This window comes from Herpailurus yagouaroundi, unplaced genomic scaffold, assembly GCF_014898765.1.
Source record: "Herpailurus yagouaroundi ecotype Mexico unplaced genomic scaffold, PumYag 197, whole genome shotgun sequence".
Lineage (NCBI taxonomy): Eukaryota > Metazoa > Chordata > Mammalia > Carnivora > Felidae > Herpailurus > Herpailurus yagouaroundi.
The window spans coordinates 18,450,110-18,470,963 of record NW_024412428.1 but is presented as its reverse complement, the minus strand read 5'-3'; the positions used below and the strand labels follow the sequence as shown (position 1 = coordinate 18,470,963).

General features: G+C 42.3%; 1 protein-coding gene and 1 pseudogene across 3 annotated transcripts in view; one reads left to right on the top strand and one right to left on the bottom strand.

Moving 5' to 3' along the window:
- The window catches only part of SLC25A15 (solute carrier family 25 member 15), a 68,916-nt gene that overhangs the window by 15,740 nt on the left and 32,322 nt on the right, over positions 1-20,854 (bottom strand). For 2 of the 3 annotated variants that reach the window (XM_040448306.1, XM_040448305.1), the window contains one exon: positions 17,845-17,969. In XM_040448306.1, the coding sequence (XP_040304240.1) occupies positions 17,845-17,899 (55 nt within the window). In that variant the 5' untranslated portion in view covers positions 17,900-17,969. The other variant, XM_040448307.1, reaches the window with a different exon arrangement.
- LOC121012634 (programmed cell death protein 2-like) lies at positions 4,685-14,155 on the top strand (annotated as a pseudogene).

The window sequence follows — 20,854 nt, the reverse complement described above, 5'->3', positions numbered from 1 at the left end:
TGCAAGACAGGCACTCAGACCATGGTACACTCTGCATTTCACCAAGGTCAGTGTTGTGGGTTTTCTCTGCTCTACACAACTGAGTCAGCAATGACTGGCAGGGCAGGGATGGTGTCAGTGGTGAAAGTAGGGAAGATAGAGCTAAAGACCAAAAAGCAGACCCTTGACCACCCTGTCCACCTATGCAAAACAGAGAATCTCAAACTCAGTGGAAGCACTCAATAAATGTTCTGTTTAACAGCACTGGAAGCATAGCATTTTTAAAATATTCTAATGAAAAATGCTCTTGATGGACTAAATCCTCCAATCAAAAGACACAGGGTAAGGAGGCTTGGCTGGCTTAGTTGGTAGAGCATGTAATGCTTGATCTCAAGGTTGTAAGTTCAACTCCCATGCCAGGTGCAGAGTTTACTTAAAGAAAAAAAGAGGGGGCGCCTGGGTGGTTCAATCAGTTAAGCATCCCGACTTCGACTCAGGTCACGATCACACAGTTCGTGAGTTTGAGCCCTGCATCAGTCTCTGCACTGACAGCTCGGAGCCTGGAGCCTGCTTCAGATTCTGTGCTTCTCTCTTTCTCTGACATTCCCCTGCTAGTGCTCTGTCTCTCTCTCGGTCTTAAAAATAAACAAACATTAAAAAAAGAACAAAAGACACTGGGTGACTGAATCAATAACACACACACACACACACACACACACACACACACACACAAAACATCTATATGCTGCCTACAAGAGACTCACTAAACACACATACACTGAAAATAAAGGGGTGGAAAAACATTTAACATACAAAATAAGGCCAAAAAAAAAAAAAGCTGCAGTGGCAATACTTACACAAAATACTGTAAAACAAACACTGTAGCAAGAAACAAAGAAGGGCACTATATCACGATAAAGGGATCAATCCAACAAAAGGATATAACATTTATAAAGAGCTATGCACCCAACACAGGAACACCTAAATACATAAAGCAATTGTCATAAAGGGAAAAACTGACAGTAGTATAATAGTAGAGGGCTTTAACACCCCAATTACATCAACAGATCACCCAGCAGAAAACAAGGAAACAGTGATTCTGAATAAAACATTAGACCAGTTGAACATAACCTATACACACAGAATATTCCATCCCAAAACAGAAGAATACACATCCTTTTCAAGTACACATAGAACATTCTCCAGAATAGATCTTATGTTAGGCCACAAAACAAATCTCAATACAGTTTAAGACGACTGAAATCAGGGCACCTGGGTGGCTCAGTAGGTTAAGCGTCCAACTCTAAAGAGCAGCTCAGATCATGATCTTGCAGTTGTGAGATCGAGCCCCACATTGACTCCACACTGAGCAGGAAGCCTACTTGGGCATTCTCTCTCCCCCTCTCTCTCTGCCCCTCCCCCACTCGCTCATGTGTGTGCACACGCTCTCTCAAAATAAAATTTAAAAAGACTGAAATCATATGAAGCATCTTTTTTACCACAACAGTATGAAACTTGAAACCAATCACAAAAACAAGACAAAGAAGAAACGAATACAGGGAAGCTAAACATAAGCTACTAAACAATGACTGGGTTGACCCAAGAAATCAAAGGAGAAATTTTTTTTTTCAACGTTTTTATTTATTTTGGGGACAGAGAGAGAGGCAGAGCATGAACGGGGGAGGGGCAGAGAGAGAGGGAGACACAGAATCAGAAACAGGCTCCAGGCTCTGAGCCATCAGCCCAGAGCCTGACGCGGGGCTCGAACTCACGGACCGCGAGATCGTGACCTGGCTGAAGTCGGACGCTTAACCGACTGCGCCACCCAGGCGCCCCAAAGGAGAAATTTAAAAAAGCATGGAGACAAATGAAAACAAAATGATCCAAAATCTTTGGGATGCAGCAAAAGTAACTCTAAGAGGGAAATTTATAGCAATACAGGCCTACCTAAAGAAACAAGAAAAATCTCAAACAATCTAAGCTTACACCCTAAAAGAGCTAGAAAAAGAATGAAACCCAAAGACAGTAAAAGGAAAGATGAGAGCAGAAATATGAAAGACTAAAAAATAAAAGATACATAAAATGAAGAGCTAATCTTTTGAAAAGATAAACAAGATTTATAAGCCTTTTGCCAGATTCATTAAAAACAAAAAGAACAAAAAAAGAGGCCTCTGGGACACCTGGGTAGCTCAGTCTATTGAGCATCTGACACTTGATTTCAGCTCAGGTCATGATTTCTTGGTTTGTGAGTTCAAGCCCCACATTGGGATTCTATCTCTCCCTCTCTCTCTGCCCCCCTCCCCTGCTTGCACTCTCTCTCGCCCTCAAAATAAACAAACTTTAAAGAAAAAAAAAAAGAACTCAAAATCAAAAATGAGAAGGAATAAATAAGAACTAAAACCACTAGGATGCTTGGCTGGTTCAGCCTGTAAAGCATATGACTCTTGATCTTAAGGTTGTGAGTTCAAGCCCTACATTGCACATGGAGCCTACTTTAAAAAAATTTAGGGGCACATGCACCCCAATGTTTATAGCAGCACTATCAACAATAGCCAAAGTATGGAAAGAGCCCAAATGTCCATCGATGAATGGATAAAGAAGATGTGGTGAGAGTGTGTGTGTGTATGTATATACATGTCTATACATACACACACACACCCATACATAATGGAGTATTACTCAGCATTCAAAAAGAATGAAATCTTGCCATTTGCAACTACGTGGATAGAACTAGAGGATATTATGCTAAGCAAAATTAGAGAAAGACAAATATCATATGACTTCACTCATATGAGGACTTTAAGAGACAGAACAGATGAACATAAGGGAAGGGAAACAAAAATAATATAAAAACAGGGAGGGGGACAAAACAGAAGAGACTCTTAAATATGGAGAAGAAACAGACGGTTACTGGCGGGGGGGGGGGGGGGGGGGGATTGGCTAAATGGGTAAGGGGAATTAAGGAATCTACTCCAGAAATCATTGTTGCACTATATGCTAATTTGGATGTAAAGTTAAAATTTTTTTAAAAAGGCTAAAAACCAAAAAAAAATTTTTAAATGGACACCAGAGAAATACAAAGGATTATAAGATTATGAAAAATTATATGCCAACAAATTAGAAAACTTAAAAGAAATGGATAAATTCCTAGAAACCTGTAATCTTATAAATCTGAATCAGAGACAGAAAAACTTGAACAGACCAACAGACCAATTACTGGTAATGACATTGAATTAAAAAAAAAAACAAACAAAAAATTCCCAACAAACAAAAATCTAGGACCAGATGGATTCACAGGTGAACTCTACCAAACATTCAGAGAAATACCTATTCTTCTCAAACTATTCCAAAAAAAAAAGAGGAAGGAAAACTTCCAAATTCATTCCATGAGGCCAGCACTATGCTGATATCAACAACAAAGAAAGACACCATGTAGGGGTGCCTGGGTGGCTTAGTCAATTAAGTATCCAACTTCAGCTCCGGTCATGATTTCTCAGTTCACAAGATCAAGCCCCAAATTGGGCTCTGTACTCACAGCTCAGAACCTGGAGCCTAATTCAGATTCTGTGTCTCCCTCTGTCTCTGCCCCACCTCCACTCATACTCTCTCTCAAAAATAAACACTAAAAAAAAGACACTATGAAAAACTACAGAGATGCAAAAATCCCCCTCAGCAAAATATTAGCAAATTACATTCAACAAAACAATAAAAAAAATCCTTCAGCACCATCAAGTAGGATTTATTCCAGGGATGCAAGGATGGCTCAATATTCTCAAATCAGTGGGATACATCACATTAACAAGAGGATAAAAACCACATGATCGTCTCAATAAATTCAGAAAAAAGCATGACAAAATACAACATCCATTCATGAAGAAAACTCTCAACAAAGTAGGTTTAGAGGGAATACACCTCAACATAATAAAGGCCATGTACGAAAAACCCACAGCTAATATCATACTCAATGGTGAAAAATTGTGAGCTTTTCCTTTATGATCAAGAACAAGACAAGGATGTACACTCTTATTACTGACTCAACATAGTACTAGAAGTCCTAGCTACAGCAATCATACAAGAAATAAAAGGCATCTAAACTGGTAACGAAAAAGTTACACTGTCACTAATTTGCAGATGACATGATACTGCACATAGAAAACCTTAAAGACTTCACCAAAAAACTAGTTTAACTGATACATGAATTCAGTAAGTTCTTAGGATACAATATTAACATACAGAAATCCGTTGCGTGTCTGTGCCCTAATAACAAAGTATTAGAGAAATTTTAATTTTAAAATAAAAAAAAGAAAAATTAAGAAAACAATCCCATTTATAATCGCTCCAAAAAGAATAAAATACCTAGAAATAAATCAAGGAGGTGAAAGACCTGTACTCCTGAAAACTATAAAGCATTGAGAAAGAAATTGAAGATGACACAAATGGAAAGACACACCATGCCCGTGGATTGGAAGAACAAATATTGTCAATACTATATTGACTAAAGGTCAATACTACCCAAAGCAAATCAATAGATTCAAAGCAATCTCCACCAAAATACCAACAACATTTTTCACAGAACAAGAATAATCCTAAAATTTGTAAGGAACCACAGACATCCCTGAATAACCAAACCAGTTTTGAAAAAGAACAACAAAGCTTGAGGCATCATGATCCCAGATTTCAAGATATACTACAAAGCCCTTGGTCCATGTGTGCATCCTCAGGCGGGATTCCTTCTCCAGGCACTAAGACACAGCTGTACAGAAGACCAAATCCTACTCTGCAGAGTACTTCCTCCCAGGTGAGTGATCCTCCCTGGATGATATATATATTTTTAAATTTCCTGAGTTTGGGAAGGTCTAGCAAGACTGCAAAAACAAAAATTACTCTTCAGGAAAATAAAACTATCCAGTTTTGACAACATAGCCACAATGTCTTGTGTACCGCCATAAATTTCTAGATTTGCAAAGAAATAGGAAAATATCACCTATAGGGGAAAAATTCAGTTGATAAAAATGACCAGGAGATGATTTAGGTATTAGATTTAAAATGTAAAGACATGAAGGAGCGTCTGGTGGCTCTGTTGGTTAGGCGTCTGACTTTGGCTCAGGTCACAATCTGGAAGTTCATGAGTTTGAGTCCCGCATTGGGCTCTGTGCTGACAGCTCAGAGCCTGGAGCCTGCTTCAGATTCTTTCTCTCTCTCTCTCTCTCTCCCTCTCTCTCTCTCTCTGCCCCTCTCCCACACACAAACTATCTCTCTCAAAAATAAATAAAACATTTAAAAAATTAATTGGGAATGCAAGCTGGTGCAGCCACTCTGGAAAACAGTATGGAGGTTCCTCAAAAAACTAAAACTAGAACTACCCTGTGACCCAGCAATTGCACTACCAGGTATTTATCCAAGGAATACAGGTGTGCTGTTTCGAGGGGACAGCACCCCAATGTTTATAGCAGCACTATCAACAATAGCCAAAGTATGGAAAGAGCCCAAATATGTCCATCAATGGATGAATGGATAAAGAAGATGTGATTTTATACACACACACACACACACACACACACACACACACACACACACACACAATGGAATATTACTCAGCAATCAAAAAGAATAAAATCTTGCCATTTGCAACTATGTGGATGGAACTGAAGGATATTATGTTAAGTGAAATTAGTCAGAGAAAGGCAAATATCATATGACTTCACTCATATGAGGACTTTAAGACACAAAACAGATGAACATAAGGGAAGGGAAGCAAAAATAATATAAAGACAGGGAGGAGGACAAAACAGAAGAGACTCTTAAATATGGAGAAGAAACAGAGGGTTACTGGAGGGGTTGCAGGAAGGGGGAAGAGCTAAATGGGTAAGGGGCATTAAGGAATATACTCCTGAAATCATTGTTGCATTATATGCTAATTTGGATGTAAATTAAAATAAAAAATGAATAAAGTACTCATGCATGCAAAAAAATAATAAAAAATTAATTAAAAATGCAAAGACATATCAATAATTATGAAATTTAAAGGCTTGATGGAAAATCTGCCTTGCTGGTTAAAGAGACAAGGGAATCTCTTAAAAATGACCTAAAGGAAATTTTAGGAATAAAAAGTACATTATCTGAAATGAAAAATCCAAAGAACTCCAGTACCAAAAAGGAGTGGCAACAAAGATTTAGCCACACAAAAAACAAGATAAAGAAAATAGAAAGAGAAAACTTTAAAGTAGTTGAGGATATTTAAAATTTGACTTTTTAAAAGAATGTTTGTTTATTTTTGATAGAAAGAGAGAACATGGGAAAGGAAGGGGCAGAAAGAGGGAGAAAGTGAGAATCCTAAGCAGGCTCCACAATGTCAGCGCAGAGCCCAACATGGGGCTTGAACCCATGTACCATGAGATCATGACCTGAACTGAAATCAAGTCAGCCACTTAACCAACTGAGCACCCAGGTGCCCTGAAAATTTGACTTTCAAAGAAATTAGTGATCTGAGTAGCAAGCTAGGTGAAACTAAAGTGTACGATACAAACCAAGGTAAGGAACTGTCCCATGATGAATCACAAAATCACAAAGTCATGAGAAGTGTGGAAGAAGCCATCAGCAATATAGTGATGGATGCAGAGATTGCAGCACCTTGCAGAAGTAACAGGGGAGAAAGAGAGAGATTGAAGAGGATGAAGTGGTCAAAGAATAACAGGGAAAAAAATCCCTCAGAATTTAAAGAATAAACAGAAAATTCTAAAAAAACCTCTGGTAAAGATGAAGGAGCAATACTCATGGCAGCAGACTTTTCATCAGCAACGATGCCCATTAGTAAGCAATGAAGCAATGTCTTCAACATCCTAATGGAAAATGATTTTGAACCTAACTTTCTAGGCCAAGTTAAATTAGCATTTAAGCATTAAGCATGGTGAAGTAAGGACATTTTCAGATATGCAAAGGCTCAGCAAATTTACCAGCCAAAAATCATTTATAAAAGAATTACTGAAAGATACATGCCCACAAAATGAAAAAAAGGAGGATGATATCGGACTTAAGAAAAAATGGATAAAACTCTACCAGATTCAAAGCATGGAGCTAGGGAGGAAATCAAACAAACTAAAAAACAAAACAGTAAAACAGATCAATGAAGCTGGTTCTTTGGAAGAATTAACAAAATTGACAAACCCCTAGCCAGTTTGATCAAAAAGAAAAAGGACCCAAATAAATAAAATCAAGAATGAAAGAGGAGAGATCACAACCAACACAGAATACAAACAATAATAAGAGAATATTACAAGCAATTATATGCCAATAAAACGCGCAATCTGGAAGAAACGGACAAATTCCTAGAAGCATATACACTACCAAAACTGAAACAGGAAGAAATAGAAAATTTGAACAGACCCACAACCAGTAAAGAAATCGGATTAGTAATCAAAATCCTCCCAAAAAACAAGAGTCCAGGGCCAGATGACTTTCCAGGGGAATTCTACTAAACATTTGAAGAAGAGTTAACACCTATTCTCTTAAAGCTGTTCCAAAAAATAGAAACGGAAGGAAAACTCTTTCTATGAAGCCAGCAATACCTTGATTCCAAAACCAGACAAAGACCCCATTAAAAAACAGAACTATAGACCAATTTCCCTGATGAACATAGATGCAAAAGTCCCCAACAAGATACAAGCCAACAGGATCCAACAATACATTAAAAATATTATTCACTATGACCAAGTGGGATTTATACCCGGGATGCAGGGCTGGTTCAATATCTGCAAAACAATCAATGTGATACATCACATCAATAAAAGAAAGGAAAAGAACCACATGATCTTTTCAATACATGCAGAGGAAGCATTTGACAAAATACAGCATCCTTTCTTGATAAAAACCCTCAAGAAAGTAGGGATAGAAGGAGCATACCTCGAGATCATAAAAGCCATATACGAAAGACCCAATGTTAACTATCATCCTCAATGGGGAAAAACAGAGCTTTCCCCCTAAGGTCAGGAACAAGACAGGGATGTCCACCCTCACCACTGTTATTCAACGTAGTATTGGAAGTCTTAGCCTCAGCAATCAGACAACATAAAGAAATAAAAGGCATCCAAATTGGCCAGGAGGAGGTCAAACTTTCACTCTTTCCAGATGACATGATACTCTATATGGAACACCGAAAAGATTCCACCAAAAAACTGCTAGAACTGATCCATGAATTCAGCAAGGTCACAGGATATAAAATCAATGCACAGGAATAAGTTACATTCAGCAACAGAAAGAGAAATCAAGGAAACGAGCCCATTTACAACTGCACCAAAACCCATAAAATACCCAGGAATAAATCTAACCAAAGAGGTGAAAAATCTATATACTGAAAACTATAGAAAGGTTATGAAAGAAACTGAAGAAGACACACACACACAAAAGGAAAAATATTCCATGCTCCTAGATAGGAAGAATGGTGTTGTCATTACCCAAAGCAATCTACATATTCAATGCAATATCTATCAAAATAGCACCAGCATTCTCCACAGAGCTAGAACAAACAATCCTAAAATTTGTATGGAACCAGAAAAGATCCCGAATAGCCAAAGCAATCTTGAAAAAGAAAACCAAAGATGGAGACATCACAAACCTGGACTTCAAGCTGTGTTACAAAACTGTAATCAAGAAAATATGGTACTGGCACAAAAACAGACACTCAAATCAATGGAACAGAATAAAGAACCCAGAAATGGACCCACAAACATATAGCCAACTAGTCTTTGACAAGCAATGGAATAAAGACAGTCTCTTCAGCAAGTGGTGCTGGGAAAACCAGACAGCAACATGCAGAAAAATGAACCGGGACCACTTTTTTACACCACACACAAAAATAAACTCAAAATGGATGAAAGACCTAAACGTAAGACAGGAAGCCATCAAAATCCTCGAGGAGAAAGCAGGCAAAAACCTCTTTGACCTCGGCTGCAGTAACTTCTTACTCAACACATCTCCAGAGGCAAAGAAAACAAATGCAAAAATGAACTATTGGGACCTCATCAAAACAAAAGCTTCTGCACAGCAAAGGAAACAATCAGCAAAACTCAAAGGCAATTGATGGAATGGGAGAAGATGTTTGCAAATGACATATCAGATAAAGGGTTAGTATCCAAAATCTATAAAGAACTTCTCAAACTCAACACCCAAAAAACAAATAATCCAGTGCAGAAATGGGCAAAAGACATGAATAGACACTTCTCCAAAGAAGACATCCAGATGGCCAACTGACACATGAAAAAATGCTCAACATCACTCCTCATCAGGGAAATGCAAATCAAAACCACAAGGAGATACTACCTCACACTCGTCAGAATGGCTAACATTAACAACTCAGGCAATAACAGATGTTGGCAAGGATGCAGAGAAAGAGGATCTCTTTTGCACTGCTAGTGGGAATGCAAACTAGTGCAGCCACTCTGGAAAACAGTATGAAACTTCCTCAAAAAATTAAAAATAGAACTACCCTACAACCCAGCAATTGCACTATTAGGTATTTATCCAAGGGATACAGGTATGCTGTTTTAATACGAAATTTATTGTCAAATTGGTTTCCATACAACACCCAGTGCTCATCCCAACAGGTGCCCTCCTCAATACCCATCACCCACCCTTCCCTCCCTCCCACCCCCCATCAACCCTCAGATTGTTCTCAGTTTTTAAGAGTCTCTTATGGTTTGGCTCCCTCCCCCTTTTTTTTTCCTTCCCCTCCCCCACGATCTTCTGTTAAGTTTCTCAGGATCCACATAAGAGTGAAAACATATGGTATCTGTCTTTCTCTGTATGACATTTCACTTGGCATAACACTCTCCAGTTCCATCCACATTGCTACAAAAGGTCGTATTTCATTCTTTCTCATTGCCACGTAGTGTTCCATTGTGTATATAAACCATAATTTCTTTATCCGTTCATCAGTTGATGGACATTTAGGCTCTTTCCATATTTTGGCTATTGTTGAAAGTGCTGCTATAAACATTGGGGTACAAGTGCCCCTATGCATCAGCACTACAGGTATGCTGTTTTGAAGGGGCACATGCACCCCAATGTTTATAGCAGCACCATCAACAATAGCCAAAGTATGGAAAGAGCCCAAATGTCCATCAATGGATGAATGGATAAAGAAGATGTGGTGTACACACACACACACACACACACACACACACACACACACACACACTGGAGTATTACTCAGCAATCAAAAAGAATGAAATTTTGCCATTTGCAACTACGTGGATGGAACTAGAGGGTATTATGCTAAGTGAAATTAGTCAGAGAAAGACAAATATGACTTCACTAATATAAGGACTTAAGATACAAAACAGATGACCATAAGGGAAGGGAAGCAAAAATAAAAACAGGGAGGGGAACAAAACATAAGAGACTCTTAAATATAGAGAACAGAGGGTTGCTGGAGGGAATGTGGAGGGGGCATTAAGGAATCTACTCCTGAAATCACTGTTGACTATAGGCTAACTTGGATGTAAATTTAAAAATAAATTATTTTTAAAAAGTTTAATGTTAAAAATGAAAATAAAAATGAGATCATGCTGCAAAAAAAATAAACATTAAAAAAAAAAAAAAGATCATGAGACACAGAGGATAGACCCAGAAGCTCCAACATCCATTTTGACAGGAATTCCAGGAAAAAGATAATGAAGAGCATGGAGCAGAGGAAATAATTAAGGAAATAATCGAAGAAAACTTTCCAGAGGTAAAGAAAGATTCAAGTTTTGAGAGGATCAGTGCTTACCAAGTAGCTAGTAAGACTGACGAAAACAGACTTGCTCCTAGACACATCTTGGTGAAATCTTGGAATTCCAATGATAAAGAAAAAATCATAAAGGCTTACAGAAAGAGAAGAGAGAATGTACAGAGGAACAAGAATCAGACTGATGGCAGACTTATTGGATACTCTGGATGCTAGAAGTAAACGGAGCAATATCATAAAAGTTCTTCAGGCAAAAGGCTTTAAACCTAGAATGCCATACCCAGCCAAACTGGCATTTGACGCTGAAGGTACAACAAGAACATGTTTTGATACCAAAGCATCCGCAAAGTTTATTTCTTGCATCCCCCCCTCCCCCGCTTTGCTAAAGTATATACTCCAACAATTCTTTCAATCTAGGGTGACTATAAATACATACAATATACATTATCTTCTTCCCACACCAAAAGTAAACAAGGAAAACTGGAAAATAAAATGTCACATTTCTACCTAGGAGGATGGACAGCTAAAGTAGTTGGGAAGTAGGGGAAAAGCATGTTATAGATACTACCCAGATGTTGGGAAAGTTAAAGAGTATATTAAAATTAATATTAATCATCATAGCTTCTGTAGAAGTAGACTTTCTGAACTATAGACAGAGGTGGGGTTAAAGTAATAAAAAAAAAAGCACAGGAAAAATATGGCAGGATAAATAGAAAAAAATGCGAAACTTGAACTCTTATCAAGAAGGTATTTAATTTTATCATATGTATTAATGTGAATCTTGAATCTTTATATTAAACCTTTTCTTTTAAAAAAAGATATACTACAAAGCCGTAATAATCAAAACAGTATGGTACTGGCACAAAAGTAGACACATAGATTAATGGAACAGAACAGAGAGCCCAGAAACAAACCCACACTTATAGAGTCAATTACTCAGTGACAAAGAAGGGAAGACTATACAATAGGGAAAAGAAAGACTCTTCTATAAACAGTGCTGGGAAAGGGATGGCTATATGCAAAAGAATGAAAATGGACTACTTTCTTCCACCATACACAAAAATAAACTCAAAACGGATTAAAGACCTAAATGTGAGACCTGAGAACATAAAACTTCTAGAAGAAAACATAGGCAGTAAGTCCTTTGACATTGGTCATAGCAACATTTTTCAAGATAGGTCTCCTAAGGCAAGGGAAACAAAAGTAAAAATAAACTATTGGGACCACACTACAATAAAAAAGCTTCTGCACAGTGAAGGAAACCATCAATAAAACAAAAAACCTACTAAATGGAAGAGAATACAATATTTGCAAATGATATTGATAGGGAGTTGATATTCAAAATACATAAAGAACTTCTAGAACTCAACATCAAAAAAAAATCAATATCAAAAAAATGGGGGGGGGCGTCTGGGTGGCTCAGTCTGTTAAGCGGCTCAGGTCATGACCTCCAGGGTTCTTGGGGTTGAGCCCTGCATCTGGCTCTGTGCTGATAGCTCAGAGCCTAGAGCCTGCTTCAGATTCTGTGTCTTCCTCTCTCTCTGGCCCTTCCCCACTCACGCTCTGTCTCTCTCTCTCTCTCGCTCACTCTAACATTAAAAAAAAAAAAGGGCAGTGGACCTGAATATACATTTTTCTAAACATATCTAAATGGCCAACAGATCCATGAAGATGCTCAGCATCACTAATCAGGGAAAAGCAAATCCAAACCACAACGAGATATGACCTAATACCTATCAGAATGGGTAGAATCAAAAAGACAAGAAATAACCAGCGTTGGCAAGGATGTAGAGAAGAAGAAACTCTTAAACACTATTAGTGGGAATGTACATCAGTGCAGCCACAAGGGAAAAAGCATGTTGGTGGGTTCCTCAAAAAGTTAAAAACAGAAATACCACGTGATCCATTCATTCCATTACTGGCTATTTACCCAGGAAAACCAAAAACACTAATTCAAAAAGATACATACACCCCTAGGTTCCCTGCATTATTAGAATAGCCAAGATATGGATAACCCAAGCGCCCACTGGCGGATGAAGAGGCAAAGAGGAGGCGATAAAGGTGGCCCCTCAGGCTCCATGGTGGCGGCCAGTGGCCGCCGCCTGAGTTAGGCTTCGCGGAGGCAGGGCCCACGTGGCAGCCGGCAGTTCCCAAGCAAGGTGGGAGGCGGGGCTGCCAGGGCCAGAGGAGCTGGCCTTCTCGCTGCAGCTCCACCGCAGCTGCCGACCGCACCGACGCCTTCCGCCGCAGCCTCTTCCTCTTCTGCTGCCGGGCGCCACCATGATGCGCAGGCCCACGCGGCAGGCAGCCGCTGTTCCCGGGCCAGGACCGGGAAGGCGGCTGGTCTCGCAAGGTAGGGGCCAGCCAAGGTGAAGGGGGCGTGGTCCCGCGCAGCGCCCGGTCCCCACCCCCACCCCGCTCCCTTGCGCATTCTGGGCCCCAGCTTTTGAGTTAATCAATTGTTTTTAGAAATCAGCTACCTTGGAAAAATGACTTGTACACATATGAGCCACCTTCTGAGGACACTTCATCCAGAGACAGGTGAGTCTGTGTGCCTCCAGCTCAAGTCTGATGCTCATCTCTGAAGGGTTTGTGGCTGTGTAGGCCCCCAAACATGCTCCAGACGTCGCAAGGCACATTATTGCACAAGGAACGTCAGGCCCTTAGACTGGAGACTGGGACATACGCAGGCTTGCACACAATCAGATTATTTGGACAGAACAATTCCAGACCACAACTTTTTTCCAGAATTTGGAATCGTAATAGAAACAAGATGAGATTACACCTGAAGTTGTTGAAAAAGCAAATGAATCAGAAATTATGGGAACCATGAGTACCTGAAGAATTGCATTCCATGGCAAAACAAAAATCCAAGGAAGATAAAATTTTCCATAAGTTTAAAAATAAAATAGCCCTTGAGGGGCGCCTGGGTGGCTCAGTCAATTAAGCATCGGACTTTGGCTTCAGTCATGATCTCGCGGTCTGTGAGTTCCAGCCCCACGTCAGGCTCTGTGCTGACAGCTTGGAGGCTGGAGCCTGTTTCCAGTTCTGTGTCTCCCTCTCTCTCTGCCCCTCCCCCCGCTTGTGCTGTCTCTTTCTCTCTCTCAAAAACAAAGATTAAAAAAAATTAAAAATAAATAAGTAAAATAGCCCGTGAGCCAGAACAGATTCTCAGATACGGCAGAGGGATTGCACCCATGTGGATCTTCGGTGAAAATATCCCTCAAGAGAAGGATATTCCATATTGCCCCTGTGGTGTCAAGAGAACAACATATCTGCATTCCAGGTCATGTGTCGGTTGCTCAACTACCTGAAGGCTGACGGACTGAACACAAGTGTCAGTGGGGTGTTTGGGCTGTCTTCACCTATGCTGAAAGCTGTAGACTGGGGATTCACCGCAGAGAGGAAATTGTTTGGAAGAGAGAAAACAGATACACACCAAAGAGGTTATAAAGCCTTACAAATGCTCATAATCTCTTAAACCCTGCAATTCCATTTCTAGGACTTTGTCCTAAGGAAATAATTATACCACAAAGATATTGTTTTAGGGGAGTTTACAATGTGTAAATATTCGTGAAACAAAAATGTCCAGTGACGAGTAATTAAATAAATTTTGGTGTATCCCTACAGCAGAAGGAATGCAGTCTTAATTGTACAGACCTATGTGCACATACAATAAGATACAGGTTTAAACTGACACCAAGATATTCATAGTATGTTCCTATCTTTGTACAAGTACTTATACATGTGTATGTCCACAGACATATGGAAAGATACATACTCGGTGTGAACTAATTATGAATGGCAGGACTAGGTGAAGTAATCCTCTTACCTATGTTTCTTTCTACAGTAAAAATGGGTTAATTGCCTATATATACACACACACACACACACACACACACACATATACACACATGCAATGGAATATTACTCAACCATAAAAGAGAAGGAGATCTTCCCATTTGCGACAACATGGATAGACCTAGAGGGTATTATGTTAAGTGAAATTGTAGTCAGAGAAAGACAAATACCATTTCACTTATATGTGGAATCTAAAGAACATACAAACACTCTTAAATACAGAGAACAAACTGGTGGTTGCCAGAGGGGAGGTGGGTGGACGAAACAGGTAAGGGGACTGAGAGATACAAACTTCCATGTATAAAATAAGTCATGGAGATGAAAATTACAGTCTATAATATTTTAACAACTTTGTATGGGGACAGAAGCTGACCACACGTATGGTGCACACTATACAACTGTCAAATCACTATGCTGCACCCCTGAAATTAATAGATGTTAACCATATTTCAATAAGGAAAAAAGGCTTTTGGCTTATTTTTAATTTTGGCATTTGAGAGGATAAATGCCAATGATCGAAAATGTCACATTCCCAAACTACACTAGTTAAGGCATACAGCAACAGAGCAGTCAAGGAAGACCAAGGTTACCCTTTAAGGTAATTTAACTTTTGAGCTCCACACTGCCTCATTTCAACATCATCCAATTACTTAACTATCTTCTCCAGACCCTCCCCCACCCTAGCTGCTTAAAGTTCTTGGTTCCTTCCTGGAATTTCTCCTATACTAGCTTCTGACAGGCAGTGACAGCTTCCCAGCACTTTACAGTAGATGAGCTGGACCCAAAACCTGCCAGATGGGAGAGGTCTGTTTCAGAGAAAAGGAGGCACACAGAGAAGAACACAGGTATGCTACACCTAGATCACCTCAGACCACGATGGCCCGATGTCCTATCCAGAGAGCCGGGCGGCAAAGGCTCCAGACTAACCTCCACCCCCAGGAGGGCTGTTGGCCCATTACATAGTATTAAAACAAAGGCAATAGGGCTGTCAAGGAACCAAGCATCCAAGGTCCTAGCACTGTCTTGACACCATCTAGCTGTGCAATCAGGACCAAATCCACTGTCCCTCTCTGGGTCTCTTTTCTACATATACAGTGAGCGTTAGAACCAATGGTCTCTTCTAAAGGCCCTTCTAGCTCCATCATTGGGAGACTGAGACCCCTCCAAAGTGGGGCTGTGGCCTCCTGTTGGCACTGCACACACCTCCCAGCAGAGGGAGTTCCCAGATCACTAACAGGAGCCTCCTCTGCCAGCACTGCTGGCTTAGAGCACAGACCCCTGCAAAGGAGCCTGTTGTCCTCCAAAGGTAAATACAGGGCAATCTACATCAGTGAGGGGTGACCCTGTGTTACCAGTGCAGGAAGAAATCCTACATAGTCATCAGGATAATTAAATGCTATTCACGTAAGGGCCCAAAACATGTTAATACTATGATTAAAAACAAAGCATGTCCACCAGCAAGTGCCTTACACGCTAGACTCCCAACAATACCCTTGCAACTTAGATCTTTAAAATATACTGTCCTCTCTCTCTGACCCTCCCCCGTTCATGCTCTGTCTCTCTCTGTCTCAAAAATAAACTGTAAAAAATAAAAATAAAAAAAAAAGGGGGGGCACCTGGGTGGCTCAGTCGGTTGAGCGTCTAACTTCGGCTCAGGTCACGATCTCACTGTCCGTGAGTTCGAGCCCCACATCGGGCTCTGTGCTGGCTGCTCAGAGCCTGGAGCCTGTTTCAGATTCTGTGTCTCCCTCTTTCTCTGACCCTCCCCATTCATGCTGTGTCTCTATCTCAAAAATATACTTAAAAAAAAATTTTTTTTAAATGTACTGTAAATTATAAATGTGGCACCCAAACACCTGTCCACACAGAAAAGCCTTCATAGGAAAAAGAAAATCCTATCACAGCAGATTCTACATCTTTGATAGACTGACTGAGGGACATTTAATTCCAAAAGCTGAGAATTTTTCATGTGGTTAAATACCCTCCTGTGACAGAGACAAAAACTGAGCCCAGAGCATTCACAGGACTGTTAAGAAGGTGCCAGAGGTAGGCAAATGGGTCCACCGTTCCCATGGTGCCTTTCCAATGTGGCATGGGGAGTGGGGTGGGGGATGGAACATGTGGTCAAGGGTTGCAGTCGGGTAAGGGACCGACCCAAAGGCACTCAGCAGCCAAGAGGCCAGTGGGGCAAAACCTAGGCAGCCCTTAGTTTCCCCTACTCCTGGACCAGGACCCTCCTGGGGTCTCAACCTGGAAGCTGGTGCCTGTACTTACTAGTGTCTACAATGCACGGTCTATAGCCTTCCTTGTTAGCCTACCTTGGTCGACCCTTGGTTCATCAGAACTGTGACTTTCTTCACAATTAAGGGAATGACAGGATGACAGGTGGCAGCCCACTTGGTGTGTTGACCCAGGAGGTCCCACTGGATAAGAGGACAATGGGCAACCCACCCCTCTTGGCCTCTCCACTCCCAGGAGCTGCGACCCATTAGAAGAATCAGTACAAGGGGCAAGGGTAAACCAGGGTTCTCATCTGGGAAAAAGCATCCCAGCACTTCTCTGCCCCTAAAATAACACAGGAACCGAGAGAACCAAGTTACTACACATGCACTTCCACTGACCTCAGGCTGAGCAATGGTAATCTTTCTAGAGAGTGGCTTGTGTGTTACAAGCACAGCCCAAGAGTACTTGTGCCCTATGGGGCTGCAGTCGACTCTGGGGCTCGGCCCCAGTCCAGCCCACCATTCCCTGGCAAACCCTAGGGCCTCTCCTTTCCTTTTAGGGCTGCAGAAACCATCAAATATCAATTTCATTGACCAAAGACATTTCTAAAGGGTGTCCTCCTTCCTGTCGTTGGCAGTAACTGGGATTTCCCTGTTGGCAGAACTGGGATTTCCCTGGAGAGGTGGCACAGTGTGATCCGGGACTACAAGGGCTCTGCAGATTGACTGCCAGGCTTGGAGTAAAATCCCATATCACCTGCATATCCCAGCCGTGTGACAATGGACAAACGACTTCAGCTTTGAGCTGTGAGGGTTTCTGGCTGTAAACTGAGGACATTCCCACTCTGCACCCTGACTCAAAAGTTTTACTGTAAGGGAACTACTCTACCTTCTGCCGTTCTTGGAACACAGTATTACACATCCGTTAAATGGATCCACTCCCAGGCGAAAGCATGTTGCTTCTGGAGTGGCAAAGGTAATCTTTTCTTCGCCCTTTCACTGGAGCTCACTCGTAGCAGGTACTTGAGGAATAGAGGATGAGGTTTTCCCTGGAATTACCTGCGGCCCCCGCTGTAAGGTCAATGGCAGCTTGGATGGCAGGACTGGACTTCATGTTTGCCCACTCCTCTGCTGGGCTCCGTAGAAGGCAACTCTCTGGAGCTTATGATGGATGTCTCATATCCCTGAGAGGAGACAAGAGCTCTCCATCAGTGGGGCCTCCGCAGCTCACCATCTACTGGGACCTCAACTTCTGGGAGCCAGGAGATCGGCTCTACATTTCTCCAAAGAAAGGCAGCCAAAAGTGTCAGTGCAGCTTAGAAATTGGCTTCCCATTCTCCCCACCCACCAGCTCCTCATAAAAAACTCACAAATCAAAAAATGGAGTATCAATGCTATAGCCACTGGTGGGAGGGGTGGGGGGAGGGGCATTTCAACCGACCTTTCTGAAAAGCCTACAAATTAATGCCAAATACTACAGACACCCAAGCCACATCGAACTAGTTTTTCAGAGCCCTAAGTGGAGCTATCAGTCCACTAGGCTCAGCTCTAAATTCAGACAGCAGCCTGTGTTGGGTCCCTAAAAGGAAGTCACGAAACGGTAGGTCTGTAAAGGAATGGGTTAGGAGCACCGCAGGGTGACACATGCCTGGGTCTGAACGCCTGCTCTGCCACCAGCAGTGTGGCCCCTTGGGCCCCTAAAGCTAGGGGTCCCCACATATAAAAAGTGAGTAATAGAAGTATTATAATACAAAGGCAATCACAAATAGTGACATGGGACAGGTGTTCTTAGAGCTATGAAGCATAGCACCAAACATGATCATCATAGTCCCTTCCAGAGTTTCTCAACCATAAACGTATACACAAATCACCTGGGGACCTCGTGAAACTAGATTCTGATGAGATAGGCCTCACGTGGGACCAGAAACCCTGCCAGTCATGAAGAGCTGCGAGATGAGGCTGATAATGACTGAGCCCCCAACCACATTTGAAAAGTAACACCTGGTCAATTGTGTGCTCAATTTGCTTAAGATAAGAATCACTGGGGCACTTAATACTCAGTTACCCAGGCCTCTGTGCTAATGATCATGATTCAGCAGGCTTGTGCTAGATCCCAAGAAGTTTGGGAGGACTAGAGTTTACTCCTCTGCCTTTACACAAAAATCACCTATTGCAGAGGGAGGGACTTTATAAATATGGATTAAAAAAAGGAAATGTGGCTCATTGACAGAATATTAAGATAACCAATTCAGCAACCAATTCTGTGGGGTTTTCAAGCTATGTAAGTGACTTATCTGTGAATAACAAAGAACAATTTTTATTCATCACACTAAAGACCTTTGTGCTCATCAGGCCACCTCTCAGAGGGTGGTGGGCCGGCTGGATCATTAATGAAGGCCAATGTCAGCCTAAACATCAGCAGAAAAGAATTTTATCCACTCACAAGTTTAGCCACTTGAAGCATGTTGCCAATGACCAGACACTAAGAATCTCGATTTCTTTACCAAAAACTGCAACCACAAAAGCACAGTACTGGACTTGAAAAAGCAACTAAGTTAGACAAGACATGGGTTTTGTGTTGATAGGACTAGAGAGGCAGGATCAATAACTAAAACTTACGAGGTGGGAGGAGCCTGGCTGGCTCAGTCCGTGGAACAGGGGACTCTTGATCTCAGGGTCTTGAGTTCAAGCCCCACATTAGGCATAGGGATTAGTTAAGGAAAAAATAAAGCTGATAAGGTGGTGGCCATCCGGTACCTCGAGAAGGATATCAGGGTCCTAATCCAATCTCCCCCTTTTCCAGATGGAAAACTGAGGCCAGTAAGCAAGGGCTTTTCCAAGGTTTTATAAGTAGTCAGTGGACTCAACTCAAGTCTTGCCTTTTGGGTCTGTGCTTACCAACCAGTATTTAATTCCACAGTATTCCAACCTGACCAAAAAGGAAAAAAATAAACACTGAACCTTGCGTTTTAGAGGAAAAATGGAAGCACACGGAGAGAAGAGTCCCACAGGGCCCAACCAATGTGGCTTCTCAGAGTGGTCAATTATTTGGGTGTGGACATTTCTTAATTCACAAAGAAAGGCAGGCATAGACCGTACTGTGTCGTCAGTGTGAATTCAACCCCTGCAGGTAAGCCAAACTTAAACACATTGAATCCTACAAATAACGACTTCTAGATTAGGACACTAAACAGTGGTGGGAACAGACCAACTCAGAACGCGTGGGCAACGGACTTAAATTATTGTGTAATTTAAGAAGGCTTCAAGAAGTCTTGAAGAGGACATACGGCTCGCCCCGAGGGAGGCAAGACTGGTCAGCAGGAGTTAAAACTCATTCCTGAGCCTGTTGAAAAGCTGAATCCTTTCAGCGTCCCTTTACCCCTCCTGCAAAGGACACGCGAGTCTGACTCCAGGAGAGACAAACAACAGAGCCAAACGGGCCTTGTCTCGTTCCCTGGGGAAATTAATTTCTCGGTCGGGAGAATCCTCTGAGGTCGCGTTCTCCGCCAGGTAACTCCGCGCACTGAGGAAAGACTCCAGCCTCAGGCCAAAGCTGGCGCGGGAGGAGGCCGCCCGCCCGCCAGGTCACTAGAGCCGGGGCACCAGGCGCTGCGATGCCCACCCGTCTGGCCGCTGGGACGCCGGCCAGGCAGGCGCTCCTGCTCCGGGGCTCGGGGTCCTGGCGGGCACAAGGGCAGCTCAGGGAGACCGCTCCCAACTTTCTCTTCCCAGCTTCAGCGTTCGCTGACTCTGCCCCCAACAACCTGCAGGAGTCTCCCATTCATAAGCGCCTCCGTCCCCCACCCCAACCCCCACCCCGGGCTGGAGCACCGGCGGCGCGGCGCCCGGAGGCCTGATGACACTCGGAGGGAGCAAAGGGGGCAACGTTCCCAGCAGGTGAGCACCGCGGGGAGGAGGCCGCGGAGCCCGCGAGTCTCCGGCGAGCCCCGGCCGGCAGCTCCCGCGGGTCCCTGGGCACGTGTGCGGCGCGCCGGGCCGCGGACCCCTGAGCCCTGCCCGGCTGCCGGGGAAGGTCACGCCGCCCGGGCGCGGAGGCCCGCCCGAGTCC